Here is a 15,021-nt window from a genome sequence, read left to right as displayed (position 1 = left end):
CAGAGTACCTCATCTGGTACCTCATCAAACTACAGATCCCAGGATTCTATAGGATAAAGTCATGGCAGTTAAACTGGTGCCAAACTACTTTATTTCTGCAGTGTGGAGACAGTCTGAGAAGTGGCAAATGAATCAGATTAATCTCTGCTTATCCAGAAATGCAAAACTGCTTTGTGGAGCCATCTACTTAAAAGGTAGGTTTAAACGGTTCTAGTTTGAATGGAGGCAGAAATACTAGAATCATAACAAAGAGCCACCCATAGCTGAATTTTATTTGAAGAGCACAAAACAAAACAAATGTTTGTGCTTTTTTTGTTTTTGCTGTGTTCCTCCTATTGACTGATAACCTAACATCTAAACAGAAGGGGGCAGCATTGAATCAAGAACCAGGACACACTTTACTAGGGATGGTCCATGGTAGAATGAAGGTCAAGAGGGGGAAAACACTTTATGCTAAGGAATTCAGTGTATTTAGCTTGGCTATTAAATCAGATGCTTGCTTTACAAGTAAGAAAATAGTTGGATAAGATGGTGGCACTCCATATAGAATGTTTGTAATCTGCCAGCTCTTGCCTGTAGAAATGATCACGAGAGCTAAGAACTACGACCCTAGAGATCATGGAAACCATGACAAATATTCACAAAGTCACTATGGCAAAAACCCAGTTACTATTTCAGGGTGTTTCCACACTGCACAGTTACAGCAATTTTGAGCCATTTTAACTGCCATGGCTCAATATTATGGCTTCATGGGATTTGTTGTTTTTTGAGTTACCCAGAATTGTCTAGTGTACTTTTCCGAACAGCGTCTTTAGAGCTCTATGGCAGATAGCTCTAAGTACCAGGGCAATTCTTGGCTGTATCAAGAATACAGGAATATAATGCCCAGATCTGTTTTGTTGTTGTTGTTAATTTCCCTTGAGTTGACCTCGACTCATGGCGACCCTGTGGATGAGAAACCTCCAAAAAACCCTGTTCTCCATTGCTCTAATTTGTAGATTCATGTTTGTGATCTCACTAACTGAATTTATCCATCTGACATAGTGTCTTCCTACCTTTCTACTACCCTCAACCTTTGCTAGCATTATTGTCTTTTCCAACGACTCATGACTTCTCATGATGTGACCAGAGTACAACAGCCTCAGTTTGATCATCTTGGCTTCTAGGGGTATTTCAGGGTTGATCTGTTCAAGGACTCATTTGTTTATCTAATTACTAATACCATTCTATTCTGCTTTGGTCCAGACAGACCTCACCTAGAATACAGTGTCCTGTTCTGGCCACCACAGTTCAAGGAACTCACACAGAGAATGGCCACCAAGATGACCAAAGGTATAGAAACTAAGTTTTATGAGGAACAACTGAGGGAACTGAATATTTCTAGCTTGGAGAAGACAAGACTGAGAGGTGACATGATAGCCATCTTTTAATTTCTAAAGGAATGTCATGTAGAAGGTAGCACAAGGTTGTTTTCTGCTGTTCTAGAGACTAGAACATGAATTCAATTCAAAGGGTGCTCAGCAATGGCTCTTCTTCTTCTTCTTCTTCCTGGAGAGAAGTGACCAGTGGGGTGCCACAGGGTTCTGTCCTGGGCCAATGCTGTTCAACATCTTTATAAATGACTTGGATGAAATAATAGGGGGCATGGTTATCAAATTTGCTGATGATACCAAATAAGGACAAATAGCTACAGTAATTCCCTAAAGGAGAGGATCAAAATACAAAAGAATAGATTAGAAAGCTAACAAAGGCCCTTTACAAATGGGCCGTTTCATATGTACTCCGTACGTACTAGGGTTGCCTGGGGGCATCTCTTTTAGATGCTCCCAACCCTAGTATGTACAGAGTACGTACAAAATGGCAGTGCCCTGTCCACATGGATGCCGCCAGTATGATGTCACGGCCTCACCACCTCCAAATGGAGCAGCTCGGATGTGACATCCTGGCAGCCTTTCCGCGGCACTGGAAGGAGCTCCATTTTGGAGCTCCTTCTTTGTTTTGTGTTGCTGGCTGTGGCAGCGACACAAAAGAGAAAGAGGCCGAGTGGCCCCTTTCTTCCTTTCCCCGCCGCTGTTGGGGTGTCCTTGGGGCTTGAAGCCCCAAAGACATCTCTTTCCAGGCCATGGGGAAGCGGACTTTTGCCGCTTCTGCGTGGCCTGAAAAGGCGGCAGATCAGGGCCTCAGGGGTGCCACTGTGGCAGCTGAGGCCCCGATCCATCGGGGAAAGGGGCGGGTACAGGCTGCCCCAAAGGGGTGATCTGTAAGCCGCCAAAATTAATTTCAGTATGGAGAGGTGTAGGGCAAAAAATGAAATGCATAGATATAGGATGGGGAACATCTGGCTTAATGAGACTACATGTGAAAAGGATCTAGGAATTCTAGGGGATTATCAGATGGAGGCTTACCATGCTTAAATCGTTGGCAAAACACTCCAGAAGTGCATAGATATGATAGCCGGTCATCCTTCTGAAGCTTCAGTGAGCCGTCCCATTCCTTTCCCATTTAAAGTGTTCATAGAGCAGCCATTTCTTCAGTAATGGAAACTTGCATTATTGAAAAAATGGCTGCTCTGCAAATGCTTTGTCAATGGGAGAGGAGAGGAACACCTCAATGGAGCTTCAGAAGTGTGACCGGCTATCATATCTAAGTGCTTCTGCTATGTTTTGCCAATGATTTAGGCAAGGTAAAACCTCCATGTGATAATCCCCCTAGTAGTTGAACAAGTTGAACATCAGTCAACAGTATGATGCTGCAGCAAAAAGGCCAATGCTATTCTAGGCTACATCAATAGAAATATAGTGTCTAGATCAAGGGAAGTAATAGTGCCACTCTATTCTGCTTTGGTCAAGCCTCACCTGGAACACTGTGTCCAGTTGTGGGCACCACAATTGAAAAAGGATGTTGAGAAGCTGGAATGTGTCCAGAGGAGGACAACCAAAATGGTGAAAGGTTTGGAAACCATGCCCTGTGAGGAGAGACTTAGGGAGCTGGATATGCATAGCCTGGAGAAGAGAAGGTTAAGAGATGATATAATAGCCCTATTTAAGTATTTCAAGGGATGTCATATTGAGGATGGAACAAGCTTGTTTTCTGCTGTTCCGGAGAATAGGATCTGCAACAGTGGATGCAAGCTACAGGAAAAGAGATTCCACCTTAACATTAGGAGGAACTTCCTGACAAAACAATAATACGAGGAAAGGCTGAAGGCAGTAGAAGGAGAGGAAGACTATATGCTCCATGGTTGAATTCTATCAAGGAGATCGTGGGTATGAATTTACAGGACCTAAGCAGAGCAGTGGATAACAGAGGATCTTGGAGATGTCTCATCCACAGGGTTTCCATGAGTTGAGATTGATTCAAAAGTTGTTAACAACAACAAATCTGATGCTTATTGGGACTGAAGCACAATGGGACCAATGAACTTTGGGATACTCTTGCTGGTGCCCTGATGTCATCTTTACAATTCACTAGGGTTGTACCTTAGAACCTTTGTTATATAGCTAAGAATGCATAACATCACATAAGAGACTGTGATAGATAATCCTAGCCATCATTTTATAAAAAGCACATGCAATTGGCCCATTGTATTTAATGGGACTTCAGCTTCCATGGATTTGGGTACTCATGAGCGGTCCTGGAACCAAACCTCAGCAGAAACCAAGGGCCCACTGTACAGTTTAGTGCAAAAATGGGACTGGGTGGATTTAAGAATGAATATATGAAAAATTCACAGGAGTTAAAAATAGACAAATTTCCCCACACTTTGTGTGCTGTAGAATCTAAGATTCCACAGCCAGCCAAGTTCACTTATATATCTCTGATGGCTTCTTTATTTTCTCTGCATTTTTCAAAACTTTCCACTGATAATTACTCATCACACCACAGTCTGAGTGTAGTGAAGGGAGGATCCATTTCTTTTGTTCTGCAACACATCTGTCTGTTGGGAGGTGGGGGTGGAATCATATCTCCAAGGAAAAACACCTTAACACCCAAAAATGAACCTGGCAAAGACTCCTCTCTGACACCCTGGAGAGAGACACCACCAGTCAACATAAACATTGCTCAGCTCCAGCCCACAGATTTCATTTGGAAAGGCTGTAGGTCAGTTGTATGGAATCTGTTTTAAGAACGTATGCATAGAATCACAGAATTGGAAGGGCCATCAAGTGCATCCGCTGCCATACAGCAATCCACAAGTGGATTGTGATAATGTTCAGTGTCCCTACTACTGCTCCTCAATGGTGGGAAGGGGCTGGTTTTGTCATCCTTCACCTCACCAGCACAACATAACTCCATTGCTTGGGATGGTTGCCTATCTTTTAAGGTGAGGATATTGAAGCTACACCTCTGGTGCAGAATCCCTCTTTATACCCTACCCTTGCCCCCAAATTGGGACTTAAGGTGGCTTACAAATTAAAATGCAATACAGTTAAAACACACAAAAGATCAGCATCAAAACTGAATACAACTACCAACAACATTTGAAAACAATTTGAAACACAGCTAAAAATGATACAAAACAGCTTAGGAAAACAGTACAGTTAAACCAATAAAAACAATACCATAGAATCATAGAATCATAGAATCGTAGAATTGGAAGACCACAAGGGCCATCCAGTCCAACCCCCTGCCATGCAGGAAATCACAATCAAAGCATCCCCGACAGATGGCCATCCAGCCTCTGCTTGAAGACCTCCAAGGAAGGAGACTCCACTACACTCTGAGGAAGTGTGTTCCACTGTCGAACAGCCCTTACTGTCAGGAAGTTCCTCTTAATGTTGAGGTGGAATCTCTTTTCCTGCAGCTTGCATCCATTGCTCCAGGTCCTAGTCTCTGGAGCAGCAGAAAACAAGCTTGCTCCCTCAGTATGACATCCCTTTAAATATTTGAACAGGGCTATCATATCACCTCTTAACCTTCTTTTCTCCTGGCTAAACATCCCCAGCTCCCTGAGTCGTTCCTCATAGGGTAAGGTTTCCAGACCTTTCACCATTTTAGTCGCCCTCCTTTGGACACGCTCCAGTTTCTCAATGTCCTTTTTGAATTGTGGTGCCCAGAACTGGACACAATATTCCAGGTGGGGCCTGACCAGAGCAGAATATAGTGGCACTATGACTTCCCTTGATCTAGACACTATACTTCAATTGATGTAGCCTAAAATCGCATTGGCCTTGTTAGCTGCCGCATCGCACTGTTGACTCATGTTCAACTTACGGTCTACTTGGACTCCTAGATCCCTTTCACACATAGTTTCATTCAGCCAGGTGTCCTCCATCCTATATCTGTGCTTTTCATTTTTCCGCCCTAAGTGCAGTACCTTACATTTCTCCGTGTTGAATTTCATTTTGTTAGCTATGGCCCAGTTTTCTAGTCTATTCAGGTCATTTTGAATCTTGATCCTGTCCTCTGGAGTATTAGCTACTCCCCCCTAATTTGGTGTCATCTGCAAATTTGATAAGTATGCCCCCAATATTGTCCTCCAAGTCATTGATAAAGATGTTGAATAGCACTGGGCCCAGGACAGAGCCCTGTGGGACCCCACTGGTCACTTTTCTCCAGGACGAAAAGGAGCCATTGTTGAGCACCCTTTGGGTTCGGCCGGTCAACCAATTACAAATCCATGTAACAGTTGCCTTGTCTAGCCCACATTTTACAAGCTTGTTTGCAAGAATATCATGGGGAATTTTGTCAAAGGCCTTACTAAAGTCAAGATATACTATATCCACAGCATTCCCTTCATCTACCAAGCTCATAATTTTATCAAAGAAAGAGATTAGATTTGTCTGGCATGACTTCTTTCTCTGAAACCCGTGTTGACTTTTTGTGATTATGGCATTGCTTTCTAGATGTTCACAGACTCTTTGTTTAATTATCTGCTCTAGAATCTTTCCTGGTATCGATGTCAGACTAACTGGACGATAATTGTTGGGATCCTCTCTTTTCCCTTTTTTGAAGATGGGGACAACGTTTGCCCTCCTCCAGTCTGCTGGCACTTCTCCTGTTCTCCAGGACTTCTCAAAGATTATTGCCAATGGCTCCGATATTACATTTGCCAGTTCTTTTAATACCCTTGGATGTAGTTCATCTGGTCCTGGAGACTTATATTCGTTTAGGTTAAACAGGTATTCCTGTACTATCTCTTTGCTTATTCTGTGCTGAAATTCCTCTTTTCTGTCCTCTGCTCCATTATCGTCAGGTTGAGTTCCCTTTGCCTTTTCTGAGAAGACTGAGGCAAAGAAGGTGTTGAGTAATTCTGCCTTTTCTCTGTCCCCTGTTAGCATTTTGCCATCTTCTGCATGCAGTGGCCCTACCGTTTCCTTCTTCTTCCTTTTGCTGAGGACATATCCAAAAAAGCCTTTTTTGTTGTTCTTAACCTCTCTAGCAAGCCTGAGTTCATTCTGTGCTTTGGCTTTTCTGACTTTACCCCTACATGTGCTTGCTATTTGTTTGAATTCCTCTTTGGTGATTTCCCAATTTTTCCACACTTAAAAACAAACAAACCTTCAATTCCCCAACTCCTGTTGGAATAAAAAATGTCTTTGCCCACAGACAGAAAGACAGTAAGGTCTGGGAATAAAGTTCCAGAGCTTGGGGCAGCTACCAAATGGGTCTATTTTACATTCCTATGAGATGGGCATGTGAAGGTGGTAGGACTGATAAACGGGTTCCTTCTGAGGATCCCGGGCCTGGGAAGGTTGAGATGTAGAGATATAGTTTGTCAGACAGCTGGGATACAAGCTGTATTGTGCTTAATAGGTACTAACCACAGAGGAGTCACTAGGGTTGGTGTCACCCAGTGCGGTAACTCATGGGGTCACCTTCCCATTGATCTCTCCCCATACCACACTATACAGAATCCTTAATAATGGTTGGGTTTTTTTGTTTTTGTTTTTTACTAATGTTAGTCATAAATCATAATTCCAATATATTGCTAAATGTAATGGCCATAGTTGTGACATAAACAACTAGCAGAATTAAAATTATACCTTTAAATTACGGGATCACATGCACAGCCTAAATGCATTTATGTGTCCATAGTTTCATGTCACTAAAGTGAACATTTGGTAAGATATGATGTTTTTAAAGAAAACTTTAAAATAAAATTATATATACACACACAGACACAGACACAGACACACACACACACACACACACACACACACACACAAATGGGTCATCCTCTTTCTTCTCCCACTGAGCCTAACCCCACTCACACCATCTCTTCCTCTGAGCTCTCGTGTTTTAGAGAGATGCAAGCTAACACCACAGCCTGTTTCTGCCAAAAGGCAAATGTTTGGGAAGCAATGGCGTCAACCCCTACGGTGTCCCCAGGTGCTCCCTGAACCCCCCCCCCCCAACTACCTAGTGACACCTCTGATAACCAACACTTGTATCAAGAAACAGATTGGCAGCCAAAAGAACTGTTGTAAAAGGGGAGTTTTATTGTCTCAGTTAACATTCTACCTGCATCCATGGATGTTTCTGAACACTTTTAAAAGGAAGACCCACATAGAGAGTGTTTATCTAATTCCATTTTAAAGCCATCCAAAGTGACAGCTGTTTATATCTTACAGGGCTGTTGTACCATACAAGGGAGAAAGCTCATATATAACACCCTGAGTTCTTTGGGTAACAGAGGTGTTGTTTTTATTGTTGCTGCTGCTTTTGTTGTTGATCCACTCTTAGCCTTGTTTGAACACAGGACATTTCAATAGGGTTATGTGCAGAGAAGCTGATAAGAGCTTCACAAAATTAAAATAAAAAATATCAAGAAGCCTATGTGAAATCCACAGAGGTGCAGTCATCTGCTTTTCTTAGAAACAAACAAAAAAGGAGCATATTTTAATAGATTCCCCACCCACTCACTAAAACATCTAGAGTATTGTCTCTGGAAATTGTTTTGTCTGCTAGATCATGAAGGTCCCTCAGGCAAGGTGCATGCTATTCTGGGATGTTTTGATGCAAGAACCAGCATGCTTGGGTTGGCAGAAGGAATCATTTATAAGAGGTAATAAATACTGTGTACTTAATAGCGGTGTACATCTAAGCCCAGCTGAATTCCTGAGCTTCTTCTCCATGCTTTGTCAGTAAAAAAGATTAATTTTTTTCTGTTTATTGGGGGGGGGGGCAGATTTTTGTGACAGATTTAGTCAGTGGGTGTGTATGTGTAAACGAGAGCACAAAAAACATACTTCTCCCACTCTCACACAGGCAGTCTTAAAAATATGGCTGGGTTTTTGTGTGTGTGTGTGTGTTTTGTTTTTGCCAGGTAAGGTAGCATTACTAAGTTTTGAAAACAGCAATAAAGGATAGCCTGCACTCATGGCATGCAAGGTTGATGATCCAGAAGTAGCTATTAACAATTTTGTGCTTCACCAAAGCACCAAAGGAAAGTATTGATTTCAGTTAACTTAGCCATGTCTCTGTAAACTTAACATATTGTCCACATTCATAAACTATATGATGCACACATTTGTATCTTTGTGAAGGGCCTACACTCCAAAATATGGGATTTTTTAGGGGGAGGGGGGCTCTTGTCCAGTCTATATAAAAGAAAGAGCTTTCCAATCCTCCAGTAGGGGACATTCTTCATCATAATAAGGGACACCTGCCAGTCTATTCAGGACAAGCTTTTTAAGTTCTCAAATAAAGGGCACACCACAACCAGTTACCAACTACCTTCAGACTATCTCTTCATTGGCCTCTCTTCAGCTTTGACCTTGATGTGAGTACACTGGGAAAGTTTTAAATGTTGCCAGCTTCAGACAAGATCTCAGTCAAAATCTACTGGCTACAACAGCTGCATTCCTCTGCCTAATGGTCCTGACAGTCCTGACATTGCCTCTATCCACAGGGCTGGTTCTGAAGGAGAGAGGCAAAGTGGAGAAACATTTGTTCAATGTGCCCATGTGCAAGGGAGGCAGCTTACATTTTTGGAGGTGGTGCTCAGATGCAGTTTAGAAGTCTGTTGGCTGGACTGATATCCCACACATTCTAGGAAACAATTCCATGAGCTACTTTCAAGTGCATTGAAACTGTATGTACAGATGCCATGCAGGTGGTGCTATTTAGGACATGCAACAGCAGGGCCGGAACTGAGGTGTACCCATACTATACAATGATATTGCTTTGATACTGCTTTACCTGTCATGGCTCCAATCTGTGGTATGTGGGAAATTAGATATTGTGAGATACTTAGCGTTCTCTTCCACACAGCTCTAATGCCCTGTTTCATAAGATTTACAAGAGCTCGAACTCCAAATCCCAGTATTCCATAGGATGGAGATATCACATTTAAAATGGCATCAAATAGCTAGAAATGTACATTGTGGAGATTGCCCTGGTCAAGTCCTATTCACTACACACTACACACACACATATACACAGAAGAGACAAACATGAGCTGGTTTATGTACAGAGTCTACTGCTGTGCTACCTAAAACACAAGAACAAAAGAGGTAGGGTAACTTGAGAAGTTTTAATTTGCAAAAAAATTACCAGTACACTTCAGATCAACCTTGTGGAGTAGAAACATACATGTCCCCTTAAGGGTGATGGATTTTTTAATATTGGCATTAAAAGAGCAGGTACCTGCATCTTTAGGATGAGAAACTGAAACATTCTTCCAGAGCTGTTTTAGAAAATTCCTAGGTGTTCTTAAAAATCACAACTTGAATTATCACTAGAGGGTGTAAAAGATCACACAAAGTGTGTATGAATCTTTTAAATAGGAATTGTCACCTCACTGGGAGGTTCAAACCAGTCTGTTACAGTAATACAGAGAGGTGGAGAAGAAAGAATGTCTCTTCCCATGTGTACTCGGGGCAATGCCACAGAACCATCCCCATTTCTATCATTCTACAAATTATTTCTTTATTTTTCTTCATTTAATTTAAATCCCACCTTTCTCCTGTAATGGGACCCGTGGCAGCTCCCGCTTCTTAACATTTTCAGGTGTTCACTCTGAATGGCCCATTGGAAGAATTGCTTTATTTTTTTAAAGGAGTCCCTTGTAAAACAAATTATTGTTGCTGCTTGCTGTTGCACAGTGTTTGTTTTTAAATGATGGCCATTGCTGTACAGAAAGCAACAAGGAGCCTGGACCTTATCTTTTGTTCTCTCTTCCCTACCAGTGGTACTGAACAGCTAAATGTGTTTTGCTGTGTCAGAATATAGTGTTGCTAGCTAAACATCTCACCAAACTGATTCCTAGCTTTCACTCTGTATAATTGACTGCTATTTGATTGTCATTTTAATCATAGTCCACATATCAAATGGTCTTTTTTATGTCATTGTACCAAATTTGATTTGCTTTGATACAGGCAAAGAGCTCTCACTTAAAAATTAGGCAAAACCTTTTTGATGGTCATTGCTATTGGACAGTGAAACGCACTGCCTTGGAGAGTGGTGGAGTCTCCTTCTTTGGAGGTTTTCAGCCAGAGGCTGGATGACCATCTGTTGGGAATGCTGTGATTGTGTATTTCTGCATGGTAGAATAGAGTTGAACTGAAGAGCCTTTATGCTGTCTTCCAACTCAATGATTCTATAATCATTCCCATCTCATCTATATTAGTGCCCTGGAACTGAAAAAGCAGGATGCCCTTATGCTTCTGGCTTGTGCTGCCGGCAGACACTATGTTATGATGAAGAAAAAGCAAGCTGTGCCTTTAAACATTTTTACACTATCTTGAAAATTCTTCACTTGGTCCTTTATTTGACGCTCCAGATGCAAAGCATCTGCAGTTTCTTCATCGATTGCCTGAATTTTCTGGACTGCATCCCCTCGCTTGCATTTTTGGACGGCATCCTACAGAGAGCTACTGCCACGTGTGGTGTGTCCTGAGGCCACCGATTAACCCACTCAGCAACCTCTGCATATAATTCCCCATCACCTTCTCTCAATGCCTCTACATTTTCTCCCCCCTAAAAATGTCACATCTATAATACCCTCCCCAAGGTTCCATATCTGTCTCAAGATCAACAAATGAAGATACTCTAATGACAGAACCCCAGGTCTGATCCTTAACTCCAGTTCTCGAGAAGTTTGTTTGTCATAACACATACCTCGTATCAGCTGCCTAGCTAAACATACTTTCTCTAGGTTGAATAATGTGGGTTTTAATAACAGCACAGCATGGTTTAGTTGCCCTCTAAACCAGACACCTTCCCCCCTTTGGTTGCCTCTGCAACTGAGTTTTCCATTTCCTATCCCCAGACTGTAGAAATTTGTAATTTGCATTATTTTTTTCAAAACAAACAAAAAAGAAGTAGCAAAATAAGAAAATAAAAATTATACCCACCTGCAAGATGCCAAGTGTTGCTAGAATCCAGGGCAGAAGCCACCTCATCACTGGAAGCCAGGGTGAAATACATTGATTGAACCCAGATCTTTTATATTTAAAAAGGGGGAAAAACTAACTCCTGTGCAACAAAAAATACACCAGTTTGAGGGAAGGCAGAAGAGCTGTTCTAGTTGACAGCAGCAGTGACTTTTTCCCTTTTGGCTTCCAGGAGGCTTTATTAAAGACAGATCTGACGTCAGGTTAAAGGAAGAGCCCTGATTTCTTCTTCTTCTTCGTAAATTTTTCTGCCTTCACGTCATCTTCTTTTTTTTCTTCTTCCCTTCTTTTCATTTTTTCCTCTCCTTGTGGTGATTTCTTCCCCACCTCCTGCTTTTCAGTGTCTTGCTTTGAGCCAGAAGATTCTTAAAGGAAAACTCCCCATTGCTATACATCAGTGCAAGAAAGAGCTGTAATTTTAACACTATGCTCACATGCTCAGAGTTCACCTATAATTATGTTTATTTATGGCTGCCCTGATAACTGAGCAAGTTTGATGGTATGGAAAGAATCTGCAAGCAGCTCTGAAAAAGGTCGTTCTCAAACTATCTTTCCCAGCCTACAGCCCTTGAGGTTGGGTGGGCTACAAATCCCATCACTGGGCATGATTGGGGATGATGTGTATTGTAGTATATCACACCTGGAAAGCATGCACCTGGGGGAGACAGCCCTGCACTAGGAATGTTGTATGGTTATAAGGATTGGATTGCTGGATCGTAACAAAGACCACCAACTCAAGTATTGTGTTTCCATCTATAGACACATTTTTCTGAGAATCCACATTGGAAACAGTTGTCCCCTGTGGTCTTTCTGCAGAATCTGGTCCATGCAATCAGCATTGGCTCCAAGTTTTTTAAAAGCCTTGGGAAAGATGCTCTTAGTTATCCCTTCTCTCTGAGTGATCCAAACTCTTCCTTCTTGTATGTTGTTGTACCCCTTCAAGTCATTTCTGACTGATGGCGACACTAAGATTAACCTGTTACAAGGTTTTCATGGTAAGGTTTGTTCAGAGGGAGTTTGCTTTTACCTTCCTCTGATGCTGACAGTGTGTGACTTACCCAAGGTCAACCAGTGGGTTCCCATGAGCATGAGCATGACCCTGATCTTGAGCCTTGCAATCCAACTCTCAAACTGCTGTAGCACACTTCACCAACTCTTCCTTCCACTGCCCATTCACTTAGAGCTTGAAAAAGTTACTTTTTGGACTATAACTCTTTGAATACCCCCTCCCCCAAACACACACACATCTTGACTGGCTATTCCTTCCAAGGGACTGTCCATAAATGGTAATTTGATTTTATTTAGTTAGTTATTGGATATATATCCCAACTTTCCTTCAAAATGGGATTCAAGGTGGCTAACTTCTTCAAGCCCTGTATTTATTTGCTTTCTCCTCTGAAGCAGCTGGCGGCTTTCACCTGATAGACCTGCTATGGGTTTTATTCTAAACATTTAAAGAGCTACTCAAACTGTAGAACATATCTGCTTCAGCACCTTGGAGACCTCCTCTAAAATTCAATCTAAAGCACAGAGAGGAGTCACGATTCACATCCCATTGATATGTATGTAAGCCATCAGTTGACAGTCTGATTTTTCACAGATACCATGGCCCAAACATACAAAAGCATACAAGCAACCCTCCAAATCTCAGCCAAACATGTGAACGCACCTTTTTAATTTCAGTTTTTAAAACTGTATTTACTCTAATTTTTTACAGTAAATTTTTATTAAATCTCCCCTACATATAATTCAACAAAAGTATAAAGCACACAAGACACAGACATTTCCAAAATCCAACATACCTACCTACACATGTATAACAAATATGTAGTGTGTCTTCAATTGTATGCTTTGCTTAGGTGATAATTTTATTTGCATTTATTATGTATCACTCTGGCTATTTAAGAGCTGGAGAGCCAGCATGATGTTGTGGTTTGTACATTGACCTGTGACTCTGGAGAAAAAGGTTCAAATCGCCGCTCATCCATGACAACCCACTGGGTGACCTTGGACAAGTCACACTCTCTCAGCCTCAGAGGTTGGCAATGGCAAACTCCCTCTGAAGAAACTTGCCAAGAAAACCCTGTGAAATATTACCTTTAGGGCCACCATAAGTCAGAAATGACTTAAAGGTAAACAACACAGAGACATATAAATGTTAATACGAAATAGAAAAACATTCTATATGAATTAAAAGAAACAGCTTGATGCAATGAACCTTTCATGACATCTTGTTGTATTGCAGTTGTTATTGTCAAGAGATTGTGTGCCTTCACATTGTTTCTGACTTATGCTGATCCTAAGGCATCCCTAGCATGGGGTTTTCTGGGTCTGAGTGTGCTTCCATGGCCGAATAAGGAACTGAAGCCTGGTCTCTAGAGCTGTAAACCAGAATTCAAACCAATATACCACACTGACTCTCAAAAGATTGTAGTTGTACTGAAATACAAAAATTACAGACTCAAGATACACAACCCAGACATGAGATTGCCTCTTCCATACCCTCCAACATTTCACAGATGAAAATGGGGACACATGTGACTCATCAACATTAGAGCCTGATCAAGATGACAAGAGGTATCAGTGAGGAACAACAGACAAGGCAGAAGAGGCGGCAGCAGTTTGCTTTGCCTGTGTCCACTGGGAAGAACAAGATTTTGCCTCTTCCACTCCTCTCCTCCCCCTGAATTGAGTGTAAATTACTTTTGTACTTTGAATTCACTTTGTAGCAAGTAAAGTAAGCTGGAGACAAAGGAAGAAAGTGGGCAGAGAAATTGGGTCATTTTAAAAGCACCTGAAAGAGCGGGACAATAAAGTTTTAACCATGACTGTCCCTGCCAAATTGGGGAGGGTATATTCTCAAGCACAAGAATTACACACTCATGATGTACAGTCCAGACATGGGATAGCCTCTTCAATGAACATCAGCACTTGAAAAAATTACTTTTCAGGACTGCAAATCCAGAATGCCCCTGTCAGCATGGCCTTTGGCTCTGTTGGCTAGAGGATTTGGGGATGTAGCCCAAAATGGTTAGTTTTCTGAAGCCTTAGTGAAATGTAGGCCCTAGTCCTGACATAACATAAGGTTGGCATACAAGACAGGACCTCAGCTTGCCATGTGCTTAATCTGTCTCACTGGAAGTGGAAGCTCAGTGCAGTGTGATAAATGGAAAATGTTAGCATTGCCAGAAAACCTAAAACCTGCAGCCCTCTGAGCCAGCAGAGAAATGCCAAGCCACGGTGGAGTCACCCTGTCCATTCCTTGGGAAACAGGATCCCAGTCAAGGGCCTGTTCAAGTATGACCTCACACACATTAAGTAATGCATACTTCTGACTATTCCACAAACACTGAGAGAAGTAGCCAACAATGTGCATTTGGTAGGCCAGTAACCACAGGGGTCAATAACCACAGAGTCTTTCCTTCTTTCCAATTGGATGGAACTATTTATTTAGCTGAAGTGTGGGGAAATGTTTTCAGGCCCAAGAGCCATACTGGTTAAAAGATCATGTGCTGGAACATATTTAATGAGCACATTACTGAGACGTGTGCTTTAGCATCACCTGCAAAACTGATGGATGAGATTACCATAGCTGGAATATATATCACATTTCTACTGTAATATGGTTTGTTCTGGAATTAGTGGGAAGACTAAATTGATGCAGATTACCAGCATGATGGTT

The 15,021-nt window shown here is 41.8% G+C and overlaps 1 protein-coding gene across 1 annotated transcript in view; it reads right to left on the bottom strand.

Annotated features, from left to right (window-relative positions):
- Positions 1 to 11,485, bottom strand: part of CCN4 (cellular communication network factor 4) — a 41,656-nt gene extending 30,171 nt beyond the window's left edge. The window contains exon 1 of the mRNA XM_042461442.1: positions 11,301 to 11,485. Coding sequence (XP_042317376.1) covers positions 11,301 to 11,348 — 48 coding nt within the window. The 5' untranslated portion in view covers positions 11,349 to 11,485. The remainder of the gene's footprint in view (positions 1 to 11,300) is intronic.
- Between the last annotated feature and the right edge of the window lie 3,536 nt (positions 11,486 to 15,021).

The sequence above is a fragment of the Sceloporus undulatus genome, chromosome 4 (genome assembly GCF_019175285.1).
Source record: "Sceloporus undulatus isolate JIND9_A2432 ecotype Alabama chromosome 4, SceUnd_v1.1, whole genome shotgun sequence".
NCBI lineage: Eukaryota > Metazoa > Chordata > Lepidosauria > Squamata > Phrynosomatidae > Sceloporus > Sceloporus undulatus.
This window is presented reverse-complemented; position numbering and strand designations above follow the sequence as displayed.